Consider the following 12,210-nt stretch of genomic DNA (forward strand, 5'->3'; position numbering starts at 1 on the left):
TTTTGAATATCGTAGGCGCAACTTTATCATTGTATTCAATAGCTTATTTTTATAAGATTAAAGTTTTATACATTTTTTCTCGAATCCCTTAAGAAATTGGTAGGCTAACCTAATTAGCTTTCCTGTTAATTTTTATTGGTTCATGCATAACGTGGTTTGTTTACATTTATTGCTTTACTAATATGAGCCTACTATTCAGGAGTTCGAGATCATCGATCACTTCCTTGGCCCCTCCCTGAAGGATGAGGTACTGAAGATCATGCCTGTCCAGAAGCAGACCCGTGCCGGTCAGAGAACCAGGTTCAAGGTAAATAACATATGGTGGAGTTTTATTTTTTCCTCGAGGTTTTGGATTATCATCTCTTTCGCATTTTTGATAAGCATTTTTAGGTCTTCATCATGGAGATACTTCACTTTAAATATACCTTTTAATTGGAATATGTTTTTTTAAAATACATAATGTGCTCAAAAAAAGTTTTAAATGGACTTAAGATAATTCTGTTAACTAATAGTTTCTATGCTTTCTAAAATGTACCTAAAGACCACAGGAATCGCAAAGATAACATTTTCAATTGAGTAAAAGCTTATCGTTACTTACTGAAACTGACAGGGGTAGATACTAATTAAAGAAAAGCATTGCAATTAAAAAATTTCATTTTTCTTCCACTTTGAAAGATTATAAATAACTCCACTAAGTGGGCAAGGTGTTTAGTATCAACATTACTATTGAACCTAATCACTTGGTGGTAGATAAGAGGCCTAGAAGTTAATCCCAGAATAGATTTATATATCGTACCTGATTCATATCTAGGCTACATTATGCAGGACACCTGTCATACTTTTGTTGTGAATATGTAGCTCAATTTATATATTACTTTTATCTTAAACCAGATTATTATGTATTCTAATAAATTTAACTTTCAGCTGTTTAAATAACTTTCCCTCACCCCCCCCCCCCCCCCCCTTGTACCCTGTTTGTTCCCTTTCTACTGAATGAACGCTCTGACCATAAAATGAAGATTATCTAAGGATAAAATTGTCAACTTGTGTCAATGACGCAATATCCACGTTAATTTTATTTTTATTTATGTAAGACTCCTGCTCTGTAATACTTTGTTGTAAATAAATGTGGGTTTGTATAACTATTTGTTTTTAACCCTTCAGTGGTGTATATTCTGCACAAGATTCTTTTTTTCCCCCTGCTGCAAATTTAATTTTTCCCATCCTGTTTTTTTTTTTAAGGGGGAAAATGGAAAACAAAATTTCATAACTATTTCTATTTATAATATTCCACCCCCCACACATAATTTTAGTTTTTTTTTTATCAAGTAGAGTAGAAAAATTGACAAATGTTTTAATTTCTCTTAATTTTTTTCCCCCCTAACAACCTATTTTTTTACTCTCCCTCTAAGCAGTGTCAAATTTGCAGAATATACACCCCTGTTTTAACCTCTATTTTGGACTTAACTAGCACCACAAATATCAAAAGATATTGTTTTTATTTTAGGCTTTTGTTGCCATTGGTGACTACAACGGTCACGTTGGTCTTGGAGTGAAGTGCAGCAAGGAGGTGGCCACTGCCATCCGTGGCGCCATCATCTTGGCCAAGCTCTCCATCATCCCTGTCCGTAGAGGTTTCTGGGGTAATAGAATCGGTCGCCCCCACACCGTGCCCACCAAGGTAAATTAAACTGAAATTTTTCTATTTCTGTAACCTAATGCAAAGCTTTTGTAATATTCTTTTCTTGCTACGCTTTTAATGGTGATAATATTTCTATATTTTCTTCTAGTATTTCCGCCATAGCTACTTTATATGCGACTATTTGTTCGTAAAGCCTGGGTTAAGTGATTATTTTTGCTGCTAATAAAGAATTGCAGAAATTTTATTTCAACATTTGCTCATCTGATCTAAATAAAAATTATTTGTTTAGTTTGTCTTTGATTTGTATATTCTATTTTTCTGTTATGAGAACTTTACTTCTAAATCAATTTGTCCCATTCCGGAATATTTTTGTGATTTTTACTTATGGGTGTTATAATCCATTTTTTATTTCTGCCCAGTTAATGTCAAAATTATATCTAGGAATTTCTTAAAATTCTATCTGACCCTGAGATTGCATGTATACGCGGCCTTAATAAAGGTTAATTAAACTGACTAATATTAATGTACTTTAGGTCACCGGTAAGTGCGGTTCCATTTGGGTGCGTCTGATCCCCGCCCCCCGCGGTACTGGCATTGTCTCCGCCCCTGTACCCAAGAAGCTGTTGCAGATGGCTGGTATTGATGACTGTTACACCTGCTCCAAGGGCAGCACCGGTAAGTTTAAAATCATTCCTATATGATGAATTCTAATGTTTTAAGATTTTTGGATAGGCCTCTCTCTAGGTGGTCTCTGTAAATGTAAAAATGAAAAAAAAAAATTTTTAGTAGTTCGAGGTCAACTTATAAAACAAAATATGTTTTTTTTTTAATGTTATTTACATATATATGAAGAAAAAACATGCATATTTTGTTTTATAGGTTGACCTCTAACTCTTAAAAAAAAAAACTTCTTCATTTTTACCTGTACAAAGACCGCCTGGAGGCATGTAGCTCCGGAACCTGAAGGCCTATCTAAAAAATCTTTAAACTAAGACTTGCTAACAAATCTTCTCAAAAGCACCTGCCTATACCTTGTGTTCTGTGTGGTCGTCGAGTAGAAGTAGATTAAATTGTTTCGACCGGGTGAGTTTAATTACTATTAATGGGTTAAGTCTCAATCAGATTCATACAGATTTTAAACCTTTTATATTCTTTTGATTGCATTTAAGCATTTTTCGAAGCTTCAAAATTTATTTCTACTTATTGTTCCACAGTTATTGAAGTTTCACTAATTTTGGAACATTAAGTGTACACTAAGAAAAGAACCATTATTAAAAGTTATTTGTACTTTGTTCTAACGAGTGTGGATCTTTACAATTATTGAAGTTTCACTAATTTTGGAACATAGATTAAATGTCAATTGTTCCACTTGCTCTGTTTCTGTAGCAAGAGCATACTAAGACCTTAGTACATTTTCAGTTATTGAATAAAGTTGTTTTACTCCTTGCTAATAAAATCTTCTCAAAAGCACCTACCTATACCTTGTGTTCTGTATGGTCGTCAAGTAGAAGTAGATCAAATTGTTTCTGGGTGGTATTAATTTCCATCAATGGGATTAGTCTCAATCAGATTCATACAGATTTCAAACCTTATATTTTCTTTTCATTGCATTTAAGCATTTTTTGAAGCTTTAAAGGTTATTTGTACTTTAAATTGTTCCAACGACTGTGAATCTTTACAATTATTGAAGTTTCACTAATTTTGGAACATAGATTAAATGTCAATTGTTCCACTTGCTCTGTTTCTGTAGCAAGAGCATACTAAGACCTTTGAACATTTGAAGTTCTTCTAAAAAAGTTATTAATCCTTGCTAATAAATCTTCTCAAAAGCACCTACCTATACCTTGTGTTCTGTGTGGTCGTCAAGTAGAAGTATATTAAATTGTTTCTGGGTGGTATTAATTTCTATCAATGGGATTAGTCTCAATCAGATTCATACAGATTTCAAACCTTATAATTTATTGCATTTCGCGAAGCTTCAAAAGTTTTTTGTACTTTTAATTGTTCCAACGACTGTGAATCTATACAATTATTGAAGTTTCACTAATTTTGGAACATAGATTAAATTTCAATTGTTCCACTTGCTCTGTTTCTGTAGCAAGAGCATACTAAGACCTTTGAACATTTGAAGTTGTCAAAGAAAATTATTTTACTCCTTGTTAATTAAATCTTCTCAAAAGCACCTACCTATACCTTGTGTTCTGTATGGTCGTCAAGTAGAAGTAGATCAAATTGTTTCTGGGTGGTATTAATTTCTATCAATGGGATTAGTCTCAATCAGATTCATACAGATTTCAAACCTTATATTTTCTTTTGATATTTAATTGTTCCAACGACTATGAATCTTTACATTTATTGAAGTTTCACTAATTTTGGAACATAGATTAAATTTCAATTGTTCCACTTGCTCTGTTTCTGTAGCAATAGCATACTAAGACCTTTGAACATTTGAAGTTATCGAAGAAAGTTATTTTTCTCCTTGCTAATAAAATCTTCTCAAATGCACCTACCTATACCTTGTATGCTGTATGGTCGTTAAGTAGATTTGTTTCTGGGTGCGATTTATTCCATCAATGGGATTAGTCTCTATCCGATTCAAACAGATTATAAACATTATATTCTTTGTATTGCATTTGCATTTAAGCCTTTTTCGAAGCTTTAAAAATTATTGTACTTTTAATTGTCTCAACTAATGTAGATTCACTAATTTTTGGAACATAGATCAAATGCCAATTGTTCCACCTGCCCTGTATGATTATAGCAAGGGCATAGTAAGACCTTTGTACATCTAAATTAAGTTTCTTTAGACTACTAATAAGAATATTCAACATTGTTTGAAATACTTCAATACTAGTCAACTCAACTATTAATGTTAATAAATTTTCGAGGATATTTCAATAACTTTTTTTAACTTTTGTTATTTTTTTCTTTCAACATGTGACGAGCTCTCAAAGGTTTGAGGTTAGAGGTCTACAAAAAAACAAAAAACAGATTGCATATCTAATTCCTTGGATTATTTCCTATTACTATTTGCCAAAGGCACCGACTAGCTATATAAAAAATATCCCAAAAGTTAGGATACTTTGTTTTATTTATTCTGTAAATAGAAAGTGAATGTTATGACAATATTTTATTATTTCAGGCACCCTGGGTAACTTCGCCAAGGCTACCTACGCCGCAATCTGCAAGACCTACTCCTACCTTACTCCCGACCTGTGGTCAGAGACTGTCTTCAGCAAGTCTCCCTTCCAGGAGCACACTGACTTCCTGGCCAAGCACCACAAGCCCCTCGGATACCAGAGACAGGAGCAGAAGCAGTACTAACAAGTTCGAATCCCTTCGAACTGAGCCAACAGTGTTCAGATTAAACCTATGGACACTTGCGAGCTCCTTGACAGTTGCTGGTTACTTATACTTACAAAATGGAATGTATTTTGTAACAATATTTCATGTAATAATTAAGTAAATATACAATTTATGCAACTTATTTATGAATCTTGTTTGGTTTATTCCATTTTATCCTTCTCTTTCTAGAGATCCTAAATAATTTCAGATAATGGAAGATGTAATACCACAGCTATGTGGTGTTTCTCTGAATGATGGCGAGTCTGGGGCTGAAATAGGATCAGCCCCTGCGGGGCCTATCACCAAGGATGGGATTATTGTCTTCCCAGCCGAGGTTCAGGTCGCTATAGATCAGGTTTGTATTTGGTGTATTCTTAATCTAAGTTTATTTTCGAGTAACTATTACTAGCTAGAAAAGGTTAGTTTCAGCTTTCTATTCAAAAGCAGCAGAGCCGCATTATTTATCCTCTCGCTAATAAGTTAACAGATAATTTAGGAAGGTTATATCTTGTTAATGGGTTGGAGTTTTAATTTTTTTATAATTTGGATGAGCTGGTTATTATTTTGTTACCACCACCCCTAAATAAACTGAAAATATTTCGATAGTTACCTAAGAAAATGCATTAAGTCCGGTTATAAAACTATAAAATGTTTATCTTTTTTAATGTTATTTATATATTTGAAGATAAAAGAAGCATATTTTGTCTTATAAGTTGAACTCTTACTCTTCAAAACAAAACAAAAATTTTTTATTTTTGTGTAGATACAACCTGGAGGCTTTGTAATCCAATGAAGTGGATTAAAATAGCCTAAAAATATCACTAGATAGTAATTTTAAGGAGTTTCGCCAAAATAAATAGGGGCTTATTGGAAGTTTTCCTAGAACATATACGAATTTTTGTTAGTGAGAATTAAAATTCGATTTAAAGACTATTCTGAATATATTAAAAAGGGGTAGTTTCACGAAAGGCATTTGAACTAAATTTAGTGAATCGCATATTTTTTCCTGATTAATTGGTTAAACTACATTTATATGGCATTTATTTGAAAGAATTTCAATTTTGTACCTCGTAGTTTTTAAAGTATCAAGACTACGTGGTAGAAATTTGAAATTCTTTCAAATATATGCCATATATAGTTAAACTCATTGACTAGCAAAAAATATGCGGTTCACTAAATTAAGTTCAAATGCATTTTGTGAAACTACCCCTTTAAAATTTAATTTCGTCTATTAAAGCGAAGCTTTGAAACTGTAAGACAAACTAACCTTAACATTTGTAGTGTCAGAACTGTATAAGCAGAATACAAATGTACATTGTACAAGTCTAAACAATTTTTTTAGGGCAAACTTACACTTAAGACTTTATTTTATAATAGTTTCGCATGTAACATTGTACTTAGTTGTTATAAAAATTGGCATCCCTAAATACAGAAATATAGGATAATTTCATCACTTACAAAAAATTATTGCTAAAAAAAGTTTGGAATCGACATATTTTAAATAGTCAATCGTTCTAAATTGTTCCTTTACGTGCTATACGTTACGGATAGATTAACAATCATAGAAATTAAATATAGGAAAGTACGTACGTTAACTTTGATAAATAGCTTGTATACTTCTATTTAGACTTTTAAATTAATGTTCTGCTTTTTAAGTTTTAACACTACAAGGTTATTGTTCTTTTGTCCATCTTTCTGACAGAGCTTCGCTTTTGTGGATGCTGTCATTTATGTTCTGTGAATATTTAACCGAAAGGATTGATTTTCTCATGAACATTGAACACCCATATGACCTTGAACATTTTCAAGAATTAATAATTTTGCCCTTCTGACCCTTACAAATACAGATGTGGTTGGATATTTTTTTCTCGTATTCATTCGAATCCGGTGGATAGGAACCGGTTCTCATCCATACGAAGAAACTATGTCTAGCATCGTATTATATCCAGTTTTCTACGAATATAGAAATGTACAATCATGAGATTAAAACTAGTTTTTTTTAGCCCGTGCCTTCGGCATCTCGGGGCTAAAAAAACTAGATTTAATCTTATAATTGTACATTCTATATCCGTGGAATGCCGTTTATAATACGATGTAAGAAATAACTATTCTTAAACAGATAAAAATTAATATGAAATCATATGATAGGAAGCACTTATTCTTAGCCATTGTTTGTGGATTTTTGTCAATGTTTTTGTCATTTTCCGTTTATCTGATACTCTTCCTATGAATTAACTAAAGAGTGGACACGATTAATGAGAAGATACCGTAGAACCAACTTAATTTCCTAGATAGCTAAATATTTTTGAATTGCTCCCTATTACCAGATATTTAGAGGATTAATTTGTCAATAGTGTTCATTAATATGTGTGTTTTACGTTCTTCTAAGTGGATCGTATCTTTCTTGTTTGATATTTATGAGCTCGACTACTTACAAATGTGTTCCTTGTCTTAAATTGAATTATTATTCCCAGGTATTGCCAAGTGATGATCCTTTAGACAAACCAGATCTCAATGTCGTGGATTATATTAATTCACTTTTTCCAACAGGTACCTAGTTAAAATATAATATTAAATATGTTTCTGGGGGAACTAAAAGCAACAATTTTTATTGCATTGTATTGTAGACAGCTTTCTGTGGATATAAAAGAGGACTATCCACGAACATGAGCAAGTGATTTTTAGCACCTTCCAACATTGATCCAAAGTATTTTTATAGTGAATATACTAGGTTTATGTTAAATATTTGGTTTATCGACTAAAAAGTTATGCTTCACTATGGTTTTATATGAATAAACTTTAAAAATTAAAGCATTTTTAGATACAATATCATCAAATGCTTTCTTGAGTTCAAAGGACAAAAAAAATAAAAGCATCAAATGCTGTAAATTGCAAAATTATATTAATTAAACTGTTTAAAATATTACAAGCTACCAACCCTTTTCTAAACATACATTTTAATCAAAATGATGTACTTTTGTGTCAAAGCTTTTAAACAAAAGTTTGAACTCATCAAAACATTTGTTGAATGTGCACCAAACTATGTTTAACATTTCAAATTTTTTTTCATATAAAACCATGGTGAAACCTAACCTTTTACTCGATAAACCAAATAATAAACATAAACCTAGTATAATCACTAAAAAAATGCCAAGGATCAATGCTGGAAGGTGCTTAGAATCACTTGCTCTTGTTCGTGGATAGTCCTCTTTTATGATGTTTTAAGTTAATATTTGTGAAAAATTAGTTTGTCAGAAATACGATGTTATATATTATTTTTCAGTGTGGCTGAGAACCGGTTTTATTCCAGTGGATATCAATCGATTTCGAAGACATTTTTATGTGTATGAAGAAATTAAGCGTCAACAAGGCAGTGTTTAAAGCTTCGACCCCTAGACAATTTAAATATAGAACTTTTGTTTTGTTTTATGGTTACAATGCAAATAATTGGCAATATTAAGCTGATAATACGATACATAACTAATCTACTTGATAAAGGAACATCATTGTTGTTTTAGAGCAAAGTTTGGCTGGTCTAGATGATACAATCAGCGAATATGAGATGAAAATAGAGAATATTGATGCCGAAACTAGAGATATGGTCAGATCTCAGGTGGGTATCTTATTATAGACAGCTTTCCCCGGATAGTAAATTGAAAAGGCATATGGTTGATTCCAGTTTTATTGAACAGACAGAAGAATTGAAAGCCTGTGCTAACTAAACTGGTTTTAATGTTATAGTCAATCTATAATTCGTGAAAAAAAGCCCAGAATATAATACGATACACGTTTTTTTATACTTTTTTTGTAATCCAGTGGATATTAATCGGTTTCGAAGCCTAACTGGAATATTCGTATAAGGGCCCCGCGGGGATATAAGGGCTCCGCAGAGCACTTCAGTGGCTAGAAATGTCTTTTTTAAAGTACAAAAAAGTGGGGGGGGGGGGGGTGGTTTTGTGGTCCAAATTAGGTTTGAGTGAAATCACTAAATCTTTTATCTTTTTTTTCAGGTGTCCGTAGGGGGAGACGCAGCCGCTGCTTTAGAGGAAGCCCAACAGGCTATTCTACAACTATTCTCTCAAATTAGGTACACAATTAATACTTAAAGAAAGCCATATTCTACAAGTATTCTGTCAAATTAGGTACCTAACTTGTAATCGGCCTGTTAAAAAGTAACATGATATCTTTGTATATTTAGCTTGAGATCTCGCTAACCGCTGAACTGGTGTGGTTCTCCTTTGCAATGAAACTTCTTTTAGGTCTAGGGAAAGTTTACAGTTTTTTTTGAGAGGGTACATCTACCCGCCTAAAAGAGATCGCCTTCGAAAAAATAACCTTCCCTCAAAAAAAATTTAGGTCTTGAAAAGTTTTTTTTATGAAAAAATTTAATTAAGTTATTGCATCTTTAGATAACTGGTTTACTTCAATCATTACTGTAATTAAGTTCTATTAATAACTATTAATAAAGGGAAATATCCACGAACAAGAGCAAGGGATTCTAAGCACCTTCCAGCATTGATCCATAGTATTTTTTTAGTAAATATACTAGGTTTATGTTTAATATTTGCTTTATCGACTAAAAAGTTAGGTTTCACCATGGTTTTATATGAAAAAAAACTTTCAAATGTTAAGCATTGTTTGGTGCAATATCATCAAATGTTTTGATGAGTTCAAACTGTTTAAAGGCTTTGACACAAAAGTATATTATTGTGATTTAAAATATATATTTAGAAAAAGGGTTAATGAACTCTTGCAATTTACAACATTTTCTGCCGTGTTATTTTATTTTGTCCTTTGAACTCAACAAAGCATTTGATGATATTGCTTTAAAAAATGCTTTACATTTTAAAGTTTTTTTCATATAAAACCATGGTGAAACCTAACTTTTAGTCGATAAACCAAATACAGACTGGCCAGAGTGTACGTTTTGTACGTTTTGTACGTTACGCATCGAATCTGTGTACGTTCTGGACGTTATTTTGATATGTGTACGTAACGTATTTTGAAATTTGTATTTTTGTACGTTTTACGTTTTTTTTAAATAATAAGAATCAAATATTAGCAGAAAAGTAATTTGTATGTTTTGTACGAAAATTTTAACAAAAACTATAGGTGTATTATATTAAATAAATTCAATATTATCTTAAATTTTCATAGAACAAAAATATGTAGGTAAATTATGCATATATGTTATTAAAACTTACAGTTGAATTTATGGATTTGAAATATATGTCCTATAGATTTAGTTTAAACTATTGAACAGAAAGAGATATGCAGTTGACTAAATTCAAGTTTAAATGCATTTCATGCAACTACCCCTTTAATAGATTTTACAATAATTTTTTTCACATTCTTTATATACTTGGGTAAATTTTCCGAGATATCATATGGTGCTCAGTTTAGGATTAAGAAGTCTTATTTTTTGGTATCTTCAGTTTTTAAAGAATAAGAATCAAATATAAGTATAAAAGTATTTGTATATTTATTTGTATTTGTACAAAAAGTATTACAAAAATAGTATATTATCTATAATACAAAGTAGAATTCTGTCTGTCCGTCTGCTTGTCCGTCTGTATATCAGAAGCTTAATATCTCAGTAACCACTGAACCTATTGGGCTCTACTCTTCATGGAATATACCTAATAGTCCTGTGATGGTTTTTTGCTTTTTTTTCTTTGGGGGAGGTGTCACAATTTATGTTTATATTACAGGAAAGCAAACCCGGATCCTCTACAGAACGCTACGAACCACCTACAATCGTTTTATATATGAAAATAATATGTTAGTACTTATTTTAATATATATGTGTTATTAAATGTTTATGTCTTAATAAAAGACTTGTTTTAAATGTGTATTTCAATTATGATTATTACAGATGTTTAGATATTAAGGTTTTGATTTATTCTTACGATTATTTCAGTATGCATAGAATGGGTAAAAGACTTGTGCTTGACATAACCTTTACATAGGTACGGTCGTGGTGTTATAGGCTTGATACTTCCAATAATAAGCCTATATTTAGGAACGTTCGTTACGTCATAGACTTGATCCTTACAACTCATATTGACCTGACCAAAGGCCTAGGTATACGTGTTTATCAATGGTAGCATAAGCTTAAGTGCAAAAATTGGGAATTTTTGATTAAACGATCTACGGACACAGCACACAAATAGTCTTGGATTACTCAATAAAGCATACAATATTTAGCCTTATCTTTCAAAATAATCTAGTGGCTAGGTTAAGGGAAAGAGGTGTGGCGGTGAGACCAGCTGAGGCAGCTGTAAAAAGATATAAATCACGGTAAGAAACCTTAATATTTAAAATGGCAGAAGTGAAGGTAACTATGGATGCGCCAAAACTGGCGGACTTCGACTGTTTTGAAGATTACAAAGACAATTGCGTCCTTTGGCAGCTAACAACTGACCACCCGCCGAAAAAACAAGGTCCACTATTAGCGGCTGGTATTAAAAATTCGCATACTACGTTTGGTGAAGGATTACAAAAACGTTTATTCCAAAAACACAAACCCGCGTCACTAGCTGCAAGGGAAGACGGGGTAACAGCTATTCTTGATTTCTTAGAAAATGAGTTAGGTAATTCGAAGCGCTCACAAAAAATAAAATTCTTGAAAAAGGTTGTAAATTACAAAAGAACAGCCGACCAAAACGTTGCGGATTTCGTTAAAGAATTCGAATATTTGATGAATAAGGCAGAAGAAAATGGTACAAAATTCGACCCTGATATTAAAGTACATTATATTATGGAAAATGCTAATCTTACAAAACAACAGCATGAATTATTGAACACAATTGTCGACATCGCAGATGAAAAGAAGGTATATGAAAGCGTCAAAACAAAAATGGTAGACATGCTTTCAAATAATTTTGAGGTAACCAATAATGAGGAAGGTAAGTTAAATGACGCATTCTACGCACAACACGAAGAGGCTTTTGTAGCCTGGTCCAAAAAGAAATATCAAGGTAGGCAAAATAATAACTTCCAAGGTAGCGCAGCTAAAAAGCAAAATTCTTACAATAATAATTCTGCAGGCCATTCCAATTCTTTTTCACGAGACTTGCCTGAAAATCCACAAGATTTAAGAGGTAGAACTATCACTTGTAGAATATGCGGCTCATTTAGGCACTTACAAAGAGAATGCCCTTACAAAAACAGACAACCAACCCAGTCTAAAAATAGACAAGCATTCATTATTGAAGGAGAGA

At 32.2% G+C, this 12,210-nt stretch overlaps 2 protein-coding genes across 7 annotated transcripts in view; both read left to right on the top strand.

Moving 5' to 3' along the window:
- Positions 1-5,129, top strand: part of RpS2 (ribosomal protein S2) — a 50,402-nt gene extending 45,273 nt beyond the window's left edge. For both annotated transcript variants that reach the window (XM_080153399.1, XM_080153398.1), the window contains exons 4-7: positions 200-307; positions 1,508-1,681; positions 2,176-2,317; positions 4,785-5,129. In XM_080153399.1, the coding sequence (XP_080009525.1) occupies positions 200-307; positions 1,508-1,681; positions 2,176-2,317; positions 4,785-4,966 (606 nt within the window). In that variant the 3' untranslated portion in view covers positions 4,967-5,129. The remainder of the gene's footprint in view (positions 1-199; positions 308-1,507; positions 1,682-2,175; positions 2,318-4,784) is intronic.
- Positions 5,130-5,198: 69 nt separating this feature from the next.
- Vps53 (vacuolar protein sorting 53) overlaps positions 5,199-12,210 on the top strand; it is a 56,553-nt gene continuing 49,541 nt past the window's right edge. For all 5 annotated transcript variants that reach the window (XR_013877485.1, XM_080153390.1, XM_080153387.1 and 2 more), the window contains exons 1-4: positions 5,199-5,342; positions 7,462-7,537; positions 8,506-8,600; positions 8,998-9,074. Coding sequence is in view for 4 of the 5 variants with exons in the window: in XM_080153390.1 (XP_080009516.1) it covers positions 5,199-5,342; positions 7,462-7,537; positions 8,506-8,600; positions 8,998-9,074 (392 nt within the window). In the remaining variant the exon portion in view is untranslated. The remainder of the gene's footprint in view (positions 5,343-7,461; positions 7,538-8,505; positions 8,601-8,997; positions 9,075-12,210) is intronic.

This window comes from Acartia tonsa, chromosome 3 (assembly GCF_053477335.1).
Source record: "Acartia tonsa isolate MP-2025a chromosome 3, ASM5347733v1, whole genome shotgun sequence".
Lineage (NCBI taxonomy): Eukaryota > Metazoa > Arthropoda > Copepoda > Calanoida > Acartiidae > Acartia > Acartia tonsa.